General features: G+C 53.5%; 7 protein-coding genes across 7 annotated transcripts; 5 read left to right on the top strand and 2 right to left on the bottom strand.

Moving 5' to 3' along the window:
* Window positions 1-487: 487 nt before the first annotated feature.
* PHACADRAFT_168990 (uncharacterized protein) lies at window positions 488-1,198 on the top strand. Its single transcript, XM_007390883.1, has one exon. The coding sequence runs from the start codon at window positions 589-591 to the stop codon at window positions 1,081-1,083; it is 495 nt and encodes a 164-aa protein (XP_007390945.1). The 5' UTR covers window positions 488-588; the 3' UTR covers window positions 1,084-1,198.
* A 279-nt stretch (window positions 1,199-1,477) lies between these two features.
* On the top strand, window positions 1,478-3,250 carry PHACADRAFT_180644 (uncharacterized protein; the record flags this gene model as incomplete). The annotated part of the gene is made up of 5 exons (XM_007390882.1): window positions 1,478-1,517; window positions 1,552-1,706; window positions 1,745-2,290; window positions 2,347-2,502; window positions 2,555-3,250. 5 exons carry the CDS (start codon window positions 1,478-1,480, stop codon window positions 3,062-3,064), a joined length of 1,407 nt encoding a protein of 468 aa, XP_007390944.1. The 3' UTR covers window positions 3,065-3,250.
* A 252-nt stretch (window positions 3,251-3,502) lies between these two features.
* PHACADRAFT_180643 (uncharacterized protein) lies at window positions 3,503-4,290 on the top strand. Its single transcript, XM_007390881.1, has one exon. The coding sequence runs from the start codon at window positions 3,532-3,534 to the stop codon at window positions 4,234-4,236; it is 705 nt and encodes a 234-aa protein (XP_007390943.1). The 5' UTR covers window positions 3,503-3,531; the 3' UTR covers window positions 4,237-4,290.
* Window positions 4,291-6,311, bottom strand: PHACADRAFT_180642 (uncharacterized protein). The gene is made up of 8 exons (XM_007390880.1): window positions 6,109-6,311; window positions 6,022-6,057; window positions 5,937-5,966; window positions 5,630-5,888; window positions 5,409-5,569; window positions 4,880-5,359; window positions 4,625-4,823; window positions 4,291-4,560 (listed from the first exon to the last, which is right to left on the bottom strand). The coding sequence occupies exons 1-8, from the start codon at window positions 6,223-6,225 to the stop codon at window positions 4,421-4,423; spliced, it is 1,422 nt and encodes a 473-aa protein (XP_007390942.1). The 5' UTR covers window positions 6,226-6,311; the 3' UTR covers window positions 4,291-4,420.
* A 131-nt stretch (window positions 6,312-6,442) lies between these two features.
* Window positions 6,443-7,478, top strand: PHACADRAFT_248206 (uncharacterized protein). The gene is made up of 4 exons (XM_007390879.1): window positions 6,443-6,571; window positions 6,626-6,742; window positions 6,805-6,938; window positions 6,991-7,478. Exons 1-4 carry the CDS (start codon window positions 6,478-6,480, stop codon window positions 7,324-7,326), a joined length of 681 nt encoding a protein of 226 aa, XP_007390941.1. The 5' UTR covers window positions 6,443-6,477; the 3' UTR covers window positions 7,327-7,478.
* A 366-nt stretch (window positions 7,479-7,844) lies between these two features.
* Window positions 7,845-11,925, top strand: PHACADRAFT_248203 (uncharacterized protein). Its single transcript, XM_007390878.1, has 11 exons — window positions 7,845-7,977; window positions 8,036-8,195; window positions 8,250-9,365; window positions 9,427-9,695; window positions 9,749-9,887; window positions 9,938-9,948; window positions 10,001-10,189; window positions 10,239-10,250; window positions 10,305-11,403; window positions 11,457-11,627; window positions 11,677-11,925. Exons 1-11 carry the CDS (start codon window positions 7,924-7,926, stop codon window positions 11,724-11,726), a joined length of 3,270 nt encoding a protein of 1,089 aa, XP_007390940.1. The 5' UTR covers window positions 7,845-7,923; the 3' UTR covers window positions 11,727-11,925.
* A 209-nt stretch (window positions 11,926-12,134) lies between these two features.
* On the bottom strand, window positions 12,135-13,079 carry PHACADRAFT_190701 (uncharacterized protein; the record flags this gene model as incomplete). Its single annotated transcript, XM_007390877.1, has 7 exons — window positions 12,135-12,184; window positions 12,236-12,280; window positions 12,345-12,426; window positions 12,482-12,751; window positions 12,817-12,825; window positions 12,884-12,900; window positions 12,953-13,079. 7 exons carry the CDS (start codon window positions 13,077-13,079, stop codon window positions 12,135-12,137), a joined length of 600 nt encoding a protein of 199 aa, XP_007390939.1.
* Window positions 13,080-13,193: the final 114 nt, after the last annotated feature.

The raw sequence follows: 13,193 nt of genomic DNA, 5'->3' as shown, positions 1-13,193 counted from the left end.
CGCACCTCAGTCGGTCGTCATACGTTGACCGATTTCCTCGAAGGATAGTCCAACTAGACCCCAAGGCGCATTATCGCATCGTGTTCAAGGAGTTTGGCCATGCCTTACACGAGGAGGAGTCTCTCGCGGTGGCGTTCCGTGCCATCAAAGGTGCGATGCTGTGTAAGCTCACGTTTCTCTGGGACGCTGGGACGGTATGATCTGTACTGACGCCACAATGTAGGTCTACTTATCATTAATAGCATGGGTTGGGTGCACCGTGACATCAGCACCGGCAATATTCTGGTGTACGATGGACGCGGATTGTTAACTGACTTCGAGTACGCCAAACGTTGGGATACCGAGGAGCATACTAGTCATCAGATGCGTACGGTACGTCCTGTTGCTGAACTCTCCCGATTTAGATGCTTACACGGCAGTACTTAGGGTACAGAGTATTTCATGTCGTTGGAGGTTGACGCCCATGAGTATCTCTTCCAGATTCAGGCCGCGGGGCGACAAGGGACTACATCTCGCGGAGAAGGCAAAGCGGGCAGAAAGTCGTTTTCGAAGCTCCTAGATACGCTCCCATCGAATTTTAGGACCCGAATGGGGCAAATGGGGTCCTCCCTCCCTTTTCGGTATCATCCACTGAACGACTGGGAGTCGCTCTTCTGGGTCTCTCTGTACATGGTCCTCGATAGAGTTGTGAAGCCGAAGGGGAACCAAACCCAGCAGCCATCTGACAAGCTCGAGAAGCAGCGAGAACTCGCTCGTGGTCTATTCTACAGCTACAAGGAGCGGTCAGTGAAGTTTTCCCAGCTGGCAACGGAGGAGAGGGATCCCTTCAAGCAAACACTCATCAACTGTCTTCATGATGATCTCGAGCTTGTTGCGACGGTGCTGGGAGACATCAGGGTGGAGTTGCTCAATGCCTATCGAGAAGTCGAAGCGAATCCAGACCAACATCCGGATGGGGCAGCATCCGTGGATATCATCTGGGAGACAATTCCTTCGCAGTATAACAAGATCTGTCGATTCTTGGACACTCAGGACATTGCTGTTGGACGCCTCCCGGTCCGGCAGGGTCTCAAAGCTACTTAGGCGGAAGACGGACGGAAGCAGAGGGTTTTATGCAACGCATCGAGTGCTGCTATGTCTCTGAGTGGATTATGCAATGTATACCTCCCTTGAAATGCATGTTGTATATAATTGTGCGGATGCAGACTTTCGTCGGAGATGCGTATCCCGGAAAGGCTATGCTCATCGTCCGAAGGGCGGCGGCCTTGGTAAGTAAGTTCCCGCCTCGGAAGTCCGCACATCCGGCAACGACCTTCTGGGCGCAGGAGGAGCCGACGCGGGCATGGTCCCGGTTCAGTTATCGCATTTGTCGCCAGACGAAGTTCTTGGGCAAAAGCCTTCTCTATCAGGCATGCCGCATCAGCTGTACCATCAGCCGCAGTGAACGACCGAAGCGGCTGTTCGTAGTTCGGATTTCATGGCGCTCACCTCGTCGAGAATGTTGATTGATAACCACGGTGTGTATCGCACGTACTAGTTCACCTTACTCAGCCAAATGGCGTAAGCGACCGCGGACCTCCCAGTGTCAGGAGCTCAGGAGTCTCTTGTCTAAGGCCCTCGTCTTGTTGGACAACCACTCGGGCATTCAGCTAGCCTGCTGTGAGATGGAATCCTCAGGCTCAGCGTCACAGAGCTTGCCTCAACGAGTGAGTCTCTTGCCGCTCTCTGAACAGCCTGACCCCAGGTTCTCTCCTGTCGAATCTGTCCTATAGCTCACGGTCCCATTATTGCGCAGCTACGGCCGTGGTGCATCCCTGAGGTCGATCTGGCATCCTTCCTGAGTCGCCTCGCGCCTCCGCCCCCGGACAGCCTTCGAACAGAAGCCGGCATGGAGGGGGTTATGAAGGAGCTTCAGGAAGGATCTCCTCCCGCTCTTCGAAAGACTCGCAACGGATACGTTTGGAGATCATTCCCCAAGCAACCAGCGAAAGACAGTCGCGAGGAGCCCCTGGTGTTCTCCCAGCTGGAAGATTTGGCCAACGACATCGCAAGGGCGGCCGCACGCTCGCATGCGAAGAAACACCGGTCCAAGCTGGTTCGGCGGTTTGCCTACAGAAACAACGGCAACAGAGCTCCTGAGTCTTATCAATTTCCCAAGCGTAATGATGATTCTCGCCCACATGGCTACTTCCTTCTGTCCAATGCGACGAACAAGGAGAAGCCTCGATGGTGGGACATTGGCCTCGTTGGTGAGTTCAAGGCGTGCAATAAATCGGTTGATACAGACGACGTACGTAGTGCCACCCTTGGGTTTTAGTCTCATCGTTTCATTCATAATACCACTAGAACATCCACAAAGTTCTTTGGGGTCTGAATCATATCATGCGCGATGATCCTCTACGTCGTGCGGCCTACGGTTTTACCATTGAAAACACATCCACTCGGCTGTGGTACTGCAATCATTCGCAGGCCATTGCTAGCATTACCTTCAAATTTTTCAAGGTGAAGCCCCTGTGGCTAACCTGAGGCTTGACAAACCTGATAAGTTCTCCAGGACCCCATATTCATTGTCAGGTTCTTCCTAGCAGCGTTGTATGCCGACAAGACGGCCTTCAGGTGGGATCCTACCATCACTCGTATCTCATGCGGTCGTAAGCAAGACAAAGACTGTCAGTACAAGATCACCATCCATAACCAGGACCAGCCTGCTCGAGTCTATTGTACCATCAAGCTTCTGTCAGATCTTGCCGCGGATGGTATTCTCAGATGTGCAACAAGAGTATGGTCTGCTTATCTCAAGGGCGAGTCGAAGTCAAACCTTGTGATTATTAAGGACTGCTGGGTCGATCTAGATCAGCAACGGGAGGCAAAGAATATCTATGAAATATGCACAGAGATTGCAAGCTGGGGCGGGCGTGAGCAAGAGGTATTACAGTACCTCCCTACCATCTGTGCTCATGGAGATGTTCTGGTTTTGGGTTTGCCAAGCGTCACTCCTTCCCTGGACGACATCTACCTTAGCGATGGACCTTTGGCCACTCGGTCGACCTCGTGGTCAAAATGATCGTGAAGGCAGGCCCACCTCGCCCGACAGCGAGCTGTCTTACGTTAGCCGCTTTGCCTGCAAGCATTTTCGGCTCGACCCTAAGGTCCATCATCGCATCGTGTTCAACGAACTTGGCCATCCTCTGCACGACGAGAATTCCCTCGCGATCGCGTTCAAGGTGATCTGCGATGTTGGGGGATGTAAGTATAGCTTCCCAAAGGAACGCGGCGCTATATATACATATATTGATGTGTATCTCTAGGCTTGGTTGTCATGCATGATCTTGGCTGGGTGCATCGGGACATCAGCACTGGCAATATCCTGGTGTACAATGGACGCGGCCTGCTATCCGACCTAGAATACGCTCAACGTTGGAAATCGGAGTACAATGCTCATACGACGCGTATGGTACGCCTTGCCTGCAGATATAGGTGTGACTTGAATATTCTGAATATTGATCCCAAAAACAGGGTACCCGATATTTCATGTCGATTGAGGTCAGCGCCTGCGCATACTTGTTCCAATACAAGGGAGTCAGCGACCTTTCTTCATGGAAGCCTGCGTTTCTTGGTGATTCGCTATCCGCTGCTCTGATAGCGGAAGAAAACGATGAGAGGATATCATCTAAGCCCGGCCACCCTGGCCACCCTCTTCCGTTCAGGTACCACCTGTTGAACGACTGGGAGTCGCTTTTCTGGGTCTCCATGTACATGGTGATTTATAGGGTGGTCGAGCCGACAGAGAACCGACCCCGACAGCCGGCCGAGAAGTTCAGGGCGCAGTGTATACTCGCTGCCGAGCTTTTCGACGACCCCGTTAGACGTCCTGTAATGTTCAGTGCTGCGCCGTCGGAAGCAGGCGATCGCCTCAAATGGATACTCCAGGGCTGTCTTCATCAGGACCTCGTCCCTGTTGGACACGCACTGGCTGAGATCAGGGTAGGAATGATTAAAGCTTACCTGAAGGTGGAGGCGAATCCGAGCAAGCACCCTGATGGTACCGAGTCTCTCAGGATCATGGTGGGCCCGATTGCAGAGTATTACCACTATATCTGCAGCTACTTGGATGCCGAGGACAAAAGTGACATCACTATCGCGCGCATTCCAAGGAGCCAGAAGTCAAAGACGAGGGGACACGAGCAGCGAGCTTCAAGTATACTATCCCGCTCTATTGTCGCAAATATCATGTAACACACACTTTCGCCTCTTGACGGGTGTGTTATGTATGAGCCGCGCAGACGCAAGCCGCAAACGGGTTATGGCCGGCGCGCCATTAAACGTCTGGGACGCTCCGCGTCCTTGGCCTGGAACACAACTGATTATTTGTCCGCAGCGGCCACACAGTGGAACATCGATTCCATGCGTAACGCATAGTCTACGACGCAGCAGCTAACGGTTCAGCCGCATCTTCCCGTACAAGCTTGACACGCTTCGCAAGCTCATCTAGCTCTGGTGTCCGTTCAGAGGGTGCACGTTTACCTGCTGCGCTCCCATAAGGCGGTATATCAACATCTGCTGTTTCTCCGTATCAACAAACAATTAGGTACAGCGGTATTGGAGGGGCCTCAATCGAGCGTACCTGATGCACACTGAGGCTCGCCACCCTCAGCGACGACGGACTCTGCAGTCTCCTCATTCTTCTCCGCCTGCTCCACGACCTTGGGCATCGCCCGGAAATATGGCTGCGCGACCCAATGTGGCATCATCTTGAGCCCCGTTGATTCATGCACGGTGATCAGCTTGTCGACAGGGCGACCTTCTGCCGCTCTGGCGTCCCGCTGCGCAATACGGGATTAAATTCGAGGCGCCACAGCGAATTAGCATGCAAGCGCACCTGCATCCGCTCGTCAAACTCCTTGATGAGGGCTTCGTATTGGTCCCACGCCTCACTGTCTCCGAGGCGCTTGATCTGTATTCGTCCCAGACGGTCGCGCAAGTCGGTCTCGCGACCAAGGGCAGGCCGAAGTAGCTTGAACAGATGCCCCTTCACCGCGCTGCCCTTCGTTCGCGTCTTCTGCGATTTCACAATAGCCAGATACTCGAGCGCAAGGTGCGTATGAGGAAGGTGCAGGCCGTCTGATGAGATGCACCAAGTTGACGGGAGTGCAGGGTCGGCGAGCGATGATGATGACGCAGGCGCAGACATGAAGACGACAGGGTTGTAGAGGTTTCCCTCAGCGGACATGACAGCATCGGCGCCTGTTGCGGCGAGACAGGCCTCGATGTCGGAGTGGAACAGGATGTTGCCGTTAGCAATGACAGGAACAGAGACGGCCTCCTTGACTGCGCGGATCTTTTCCCAGTCTGCGAGACCCTGTAGCCCGTGTTAGATGCGGTGGTGGGCGGACTACAGACGTGCTTACTGTATTGTGACCCCGTTGTTCGCGGGTACGACCGTGGCATGTCAGGATCTGGGCACCCGCGCTCTCAAGCATCTTCGCGTACTCGACTGTCTTCTCGATAGTTGGGAACACACGGAACTTTGCGGTGACAGGGATTGAAAGGTTCTTGTGTAGGTTATTGACTAATGTTAAAGCGTCAACTTCATACTGCGTTTCCCGTGAACTGAGACACTTGTACTCACTCATCTTATAAATGAGATCCCATTCATCCTGCAGGTACGAGCCGTAATGCCCGCGCCTTGCGATATCCTGAGGACAGCCCAAGTTGATATCCACAGCGTCGCAGCGAGCCTCTACCATCTTGGCTGCTTTCAAGAGCCAATCAAGATCGTTGGCGGCGAATTGGACGATTAAAGGTCTATCTCCGAGTCCACCCTCCTCACCGCTCCCGAGGTCAAACATTTCCGGCCTATATGATTTCCGCTGATCTTGGGCAAACATCTGGACTACTGTAAGTACTTTCTCAGAGTAAATGTGCGGGACACGCACCCTTGCGTTGATCATGGGAGTGTATATAAGCTGTTGAGCTCGATGTCAGCCGTGTTCTCTGCGCCGTTCGCAAGACCCAGCTCACCTGTGCGCCATATTTTCTCGATAGTCTTCTCCACGCCTACCTATGTCAATTCAGGCTCCTACCTCTCAAGTACGCTTGGCTACTCACCAGTTCGCTTTGGTCCACCATCGGGGCCACAACATATTTCGGACTGCCGAGGACCTTGCGGAAGAAATCATAGCCTTCAAGTTTTGTCTGGTGAGTCGAGGGACCTGGTGCAGCCATTCCTGCGAACAGCAAACGAGTCACGCGTAAGCCGCGTAGGAGAGCGGCGAAAATCTTGCAGAGTTGCGGGCGAGCCCAAGTCAAGCAGAAGTGAAGACGAAAGACGCCTGCGGAGGAGGCCAAGGCAAATTTGGGCGCGATCTCTGATCGGAGGCACGTGACATCGGAGCAGAGGAGGCGGGCCCGCGGCAAAACGAAGGCGCCCTCTTTCGTTATTACACCTCATCCTCTCTGAAGTATGCGAGAGCAAGCATGAGCGACACCCACCATGACACGACCAAAGGCAAAGACCGCGCGGTAGAGACACTGGACTTCGAGGATGAGGCTCAGCGGGAACAGAGGATGCGTACGTTACATGCTGCGCGCTGAAGCGAAGCGTGTGTTGAACGCCAACGTCCAGGTGGCATCTTCATGCAACTAGATGGCAAGCCAGGGCCGAGAAGTCAAATGGCTCCTCACAACCTCAACTTTGACTTCGGCGACCGCTCAACGTTCGTAGTAGAGCCCCCTACTGAACGTGAGTCGTCTGACTGTACACTTCCCCGCAATCTACCCAAGGTTGATCCCTTGCCCTGGTAGTCTTATCGCGGGTGCAAGCATTCCTCCCGCAATTTGCTGCTTCGACTGAAGAGATAGCACGTCGGGCCAGGGAGAATCCCGACAGTGTTGACATCGAGAAGTTTGTCAACAGTGAAGAAAGGTACATCCAGATGGTGCGCCTTCTTCCGCCCATACACTTACGCCGCGTCGTCTAACGGTGGGTAGAATCTTGGTCTTGGAGTCTTTGAGGAGCAGAGGGGAGTAGCGTCGGACTCCTCCGCAGGTGATTCAGATATCGAAATGCATGCAAGTAAGACATCTGCGACCTCCTCAGACTCAGACTCTACCTCGCACAGCGACAGCTCGGACTCGTCGGATGAATATGACTCGGACTCATCAGTCGATATCATTTCTTCGACGATGGCCTCTTTGGTGCAATACAGGCCTATCAAGCCCCTTCCACGGCGCAGGTCTACCCGTCCCCAGATCGTTGAACTCGGTGACGGGTCTGCGAAGCAGGATGGCGGGTCGTCATCCAGTTCGGGGGAAAGCCAAGCGTGAGGTTGGTTGGTCTCCATATTCCGTAGTTCTGTTCTGTTCTGTTCTGTTCTGTTTCGTTCCTGCTCTCCGCAAATGCACACATTTGCCGCTCACGCGAGCACGGCCTGGAACGGCCTGCGGGAACGTGTTTATTGACACTCTCGTGGCATACCTTCACATACAATAACTGCGAATGATCGTCAGCGAGTCTCGCTCGGTCTGGTCGTTTGAAATTCTGTCTGATGTTGGGTGGCGAATTGCCTGCCTGAGTGACTGGGCGCACGTCGACAATTAATATAACCGTTGATCTCACTTGTCGGCCGCGCTCGCCTCCTCTTTCCCTCCTCTCTGTGCTTCTCCCCAAATGGACCCACAACGCAGCCCCGGCTGCGACTGTTTGTCTTCCGTCGCCGTCGGCTCTGCTTGATTCCGCTCCGGGCCCCCGCTTTAGGAAGGCGGCACGTGCCTTAGCCTGAGGTCACCACAGCCGGATGGCACCTGTAATGGTTTAGAGTCCAACTCAGCCTTTAATAAGCTTTAATTCCGTCGTTCCTTGCCTCCCGCTTGCTTGTCTACCGTCGTCTCGTCTAGCCACGTCGACGGTATCCGCGCCAAGGCATGGACGTCTCCACGGTTGACGAGCGACAGCTCGTTCCGGTTTGGTCGTACAGAGTATGTCGCTTTCCGTGCCATTAAGCTGTGGAGCTCATTGCCTCGTTTTGCCCTGCAGCTGGTCGCCCTTTCTTACTGTATCTCTTGGTTGGGGGCCTATACAAGCACCCAGATCGTCATCCATGCCAAGTACTCGAGAGGGAGGCTCGCTCGGTGGATATGGATACTCATGGCTAGCGTCGCTTTTGGATTTACGGCGATTTGGTCGATGCACTTTGGTACGTCCATTCGGAGCTCCCTCAGTAACACGAGATGAACAACTTCACGACTAGTGGGAATGCTCGCTTGTGGTCTAGACGTCAAGATCACTTTCGACAGAGGCCTCACCTTTTTCTCTGCTTTTGTCGCCATCCTCTTCACCTGCGCTGCGTTTTCCAGCGGCTACGCTACCGAAACCATCGAGAATTCTGCCCCAGCCGTCACTTTGTCGAAGTGGTTCAAGTCGTTCCGTACATCATTACGGTCGTTTGTCTTTGACTCCACACCAGCAGACCCCGAGACTGGATATGTTCCAGTCGCTACATCCGACCATGGTGATGAAGACCGTCGATCCGTTTTTGCTAGCACGTCGGACCGCGGAGACGACGATGGCGAGGAGAACGAAGACCGCCACTCCGCAGAGAGGTTCGAACAAGTGCCTACTCGGCCTACTTTATTCCGCAATAACTCTCTATTTACCGGAGAGCTCCCACATCCTGCAGAAGGCTCGCATGAAGGAGGGCTCTCGCACGTGCCAGAGGCAACGCCTCAAACGACACCAGCGCCGCCCACTGTTCCCGCTAGCGAACCTTTGAATCCACTTCGTCGGCTTTTCGCGAGCTGGTCTTTCGCAGCTAGGCCTTCGCCTCCCGAAGAAATACCGTCTTCGACAAGAACGTCAGAAGATAGCACTCCCCTTACTACCAGCAGTAGTGACGAGTCTACAGGGACGCGCCGCCCCTCTGGTTCGGCTTCTTCGGGCACCCACACATACTCGCACACGAGCACAACATTATCTTCGCTCTCCTGGACCGAACCTCTGCACGCTGGTCTTAGCCGTGAAGCACGCCTCAGGATCAAGGCCCAGGCTCGTGACAAGCCCGTCCCGAAGTTTGGCTGGAAGTACTGGCTCAAGGCCTACTACCGGTCGATCACGCTTATGGCGTGCATGCGGGCCACCATCTGGGGACTGGCTATCGTTTTCATGCACTACTGTGGCATGTGGGCTATGGAGATCCCGGAGGGGCATATCGAATGGAATTGGACAATAGTTATCCTGTCCTACGTTGTCGCCTTCTCGGTTTGCTTTGTCGCATGCATCTCAATGGTTCACATGGAGGTCCACTTCGGGCGACAGGTGGCTTTCAGTACCATTGCATCCGTGGGAACGTCATCGATGCACTACACTGGTACGTTGTCGACGCATATACGCGCATGCATGACGTCGTCGTTGACGCTCAACATTCTCAGGTATGGCTGCGGCAACGTTCTACACCAGAGCACCGCCTTCCCCAGATGCAGGGTACCCTGAGTACCTTCCCTTCGCGATTCTCGTCATCGCCGTCTTTGTTTGTGTCGTCTCGAACGCCGTCTTAGCCCATAGCGCCATAATCTCAAGAAACCGCATGGCAGAGGTAATCCTCACCAAACGACGGTTTTGGCGTATCATGGCTGAGAAAGAAGCAGCGGAGCAGGCGAACGAACTCAAGCAACAGTTCATCTCCGTCGCAAGCCACGAAGTGAGCTGCGCAAGCGAAGTTGTGTCATACTTGTGAGCTGACTGCATGATTAGATTCGGACGCCATTGCATGCTGTCAACGGGTATTGCGAGCTGCTGGCAATGACCAATCTTACAGAAGAGCAGGCGGTCTACGTCAATAGCATCCAGCAGGCGTGCCATGCGATCAATGTCATTGCCGGAAATGTGCTGGGTGCGTCGAGTTCCATATCACTGTACCGCATATACTCATGTTCTCCGCAGACTTCAGCAAGGTGCGTCTCACTCAGAGGTTCATGACTAAGCGATCCTTACTTTGGCTTTCAGCTGGATCGCAACAATGTGGAATTGTCGGCGCGGCCCGTGCTGATTGACCTGAGGAAGATGGTCGAGGATCAGGCTCGCATTATCGAAACGCGTGATGCTTCAAATCGTGACCACAATGTCGAGGTTGTGGTCTTCGTCGATAACGACGTTCCACGTACCATGTATCTTGATGAGACATACACCTATCGGGTGAGCATATGTTGGTCTACTGCGCGTGTTCGTGACTGATTTTCCTCAGATTCTGATGAATGTAAGTCCCGGAGATACTTCGATGTACAAGAATGAAACGTTGACATGTCTTTAGTTGCTATCGAATGCCCAGAAATTTTGCGAAGAGGGCTATGTCTGCGTGCATGTGGCCATGGAGTCCGATACACAGGTCGCCATCAAAATCATGGATACCGGCTGCGGCATCCCCAAATCGTTCCGTAGCGCTCTCTTTCAGCCCTTTCGACAAGCCGACAGCTCTCTTACGCGACCAAAGCAAGGCACGGGGCTTGGGCTGAGCATCGTGAAGCACCTTGTCCAGCGGATGTCTGGCGAAGTTGACGTCGAGTCGGCCGAAGGCGAAGGGAGCACTTTCACGGTCAAACTCCCTGTCACACCGCCTTCAAACTCACCCATGAGGCCGACCTTGCCACTCGAGGTGAAGAAGCGAGTAAAGATTATTCATCGTCATGAGCGGACCACAAAACTTTTTGTCGATTTGTGGTCGCGACATGGATTCAGCGCGAGTCGGTTATCGTCGGACCTCTCATTACAGCAGTTGGCTCAGGAGACTGATGTTGTCTGGACCGATGTCAAGTCCGTGCAACAACATCGGGTTCTGTGCGAGCTAATGAACGGCAGCGAAGTGCTCAAGCTTCCGGCAATGTTCATCGTCTACTCCGACTTGCAAGAGCTCTCGGTTCTTGAGCCCGCACTGTCCCATGCGCGAAACGTCGTGCTCACCAAGCGACCAGTTGTCACACATAATCTGCTCGAAATGCTGCAGAACCCAGAGCCGCATATGGGCTCTCACGTCAGCTCGACGCAGTCCCGCGTGCGCTTCGCCCTGCCTGAAGGCAAGTACCCCATAACACCTACGGAGGAACGGAAGGAAGAGTCGCTTGTACCCACGCCGTCATCGCCGTTGTCCCCTCCATTGTCCCAGCCTCCGTCGTCACCTCTGGGAGCGGAACGTTCGGTCGCTCCTGTAGTAGAGCCATCATCGGCGGCCCTTGCGCTGGAGGAGACGCAGCGAATTCTGCTGGTGGAGGATAATATGGTCAATCAACACCTTGGCAAGCGTCTACTAGAAAAGTTGGGGTACGCTGTAGAGACTGCAAGCAACGGTCAGGAGGCCGTGGAAAAGGCGAGCCAGTCGAGATACTTCTGCTGCTTCATGGATTGTCAAATGCCAGGTACGTTTTCTGCCCGAATATTCTCTCCTCTGAGCTAATCAGTCGGCTTGCAGTTTTAGATGGCTTCATGGCAACCCAGAAGATCCGAGAACTAGAGAACAACGGCACTATTCACGGACGGCTACCTATCATCGCTCTCACTGCAAATGTCAGTACCGAGAGTGAAGAAAAGTGCCGTGCCGCTGGAATGGACCACTTTTTACCGAAACCCTTCAGGATGCACGGTACGTCTTATCCGGCGCTTCTGTAATTCATGTCTGACTCCGCATACAGACCTACAATCTGCACTTGCTCACGCACAAAATGCTTCGTCCCCAGGCTAGCTTTGACTCCTTTCCTAACTTATCTCCTACCTCGTGTCTGTTTTCGCAATGGACCTCTCGCATGACTATCGCATCCGCATTTGCTCGTCATTTAACTCTCATCTCACACGCATGCTTCTATATATTCTTTCCCCCGTCTACTCCGTCTCTCTGTTTGTCGGCACTACCTTCCCGTATACAAGGCATGCCTTTACTAGCCAGACCCGTTCGCGTTGTATTGTAGAGCGATTTGTCCACCACCGTATGTATACACTGTGTGGTTCATAATGTTTTAAGTTGTACGTGTACCGTTTCTATGATCTTTGGGCTTTTGGGGTTACTTCAGGACTTGTGGTTGGGTTAAGTGCGGGTATCCAGTTTCAAGTTGGTGTAGCCTCTTGTTTAATATACAGGGCTCTAACTTCGTACTCAATGATATTCCACTCCAGCCTCCTTCATGAGCTCGGCCACTTCGACATCTATTATCTCGGGTAAGTGCTGACAACTGTGGGAATATGTCAATTACTTACGATCCTCGGTGTGTTTCATGCGAGAGGCATAGGAACATCGGTTGCCTACATCAGTGGATAGTAAGTTCTAGCCTGCCCACTACATATGGTTAGGGTAGCCGGTACACACCGGGGCCAAAGATGAATTCGCCCCCAAGCTGGGAGATGTTGCCCTGTTTGCCCATGTGGTGAGGGTTCTTGAGAGGACCTCTCTGCATGCAGGGCGTAAGCCAGCGTCAGGAAAACCAACAAGACAGAGGCCAATACCCAAATACTGCCCAGAGCGTTGCCAATCCTGCTTTGGCCTGCGAGGTAACTCTTCTTTTCCTCGTCTGCGGGCGTCGTGTTGAGGTTCTCGATGAGTCCGAAGTGGTGGTACAACGCGCGAGTAGGGTCAGCGTAGATGGGGCCCCGGAAGCCGGTGTTGTCGGCGTAGTTCTTTATGGGCTGATAGTCGCCGCAGCCTATAATCAAAAGCGAAACACCGGCCTTGTCAAAAGCTTCCTGCTCCACCGCCGCCAGCTGAGACACGTAGGCCTGGGAGGGAGGAAGGTGGCCGTGAGAAGGCTGATGAGGTCAACTCGTCAACCGGTCAGGTGTACCTGGCAATTCTATAATACAGAAGGTCTGGTCGGTACAAGTAAAACTGATTGGTGTCTGCTGACTTACGCCACAGAAAAAATGACCTGTGAAAGCGTGCTGAGACGATGGGGCGGTTCTGAAAGCACCGGTACTCACGGATGAAAATCACGACAATTTTCTTGTCCTCAAACAAATCGCCGAACTTAACATTCTGTCCAGTCAAATCAAGTACGGTGAGTTCCGCAGCCTTGGAAATCGCAGACTCGTCAGGAATGCCCTCCATGGTGCACCAGAGTCAACTGGCGGATGGCCGTTGGAATCAAGTCGAACAGGAAAGCGTAGCCATGGTGGCGCGCTCGATTGACGCCTGCCTCGGCTACATCTGAAATTGCAAGTG

Source organism: Phanerochaete carnosa (genome assembly GCF_000300595.1).
Source record: "Phanerochaete carnosa HHB-10118-sp unplaced genomic scaffold PHACAscaffold_1, whole genome shotgun sequence".
Taxonomy (NCBI): Eukaryota; Fungi; Basidiomycota; class Agaricomycetes; order Polyporales; family Phanerochaetaceae; genus Phanerochaete; species Phanerochaete carnosa.
The sequence above is the reverse complement of the archived record's forward strand: the minus strand, read 5'-3'. Positions and strand labels throughout refer to the sequence as shown.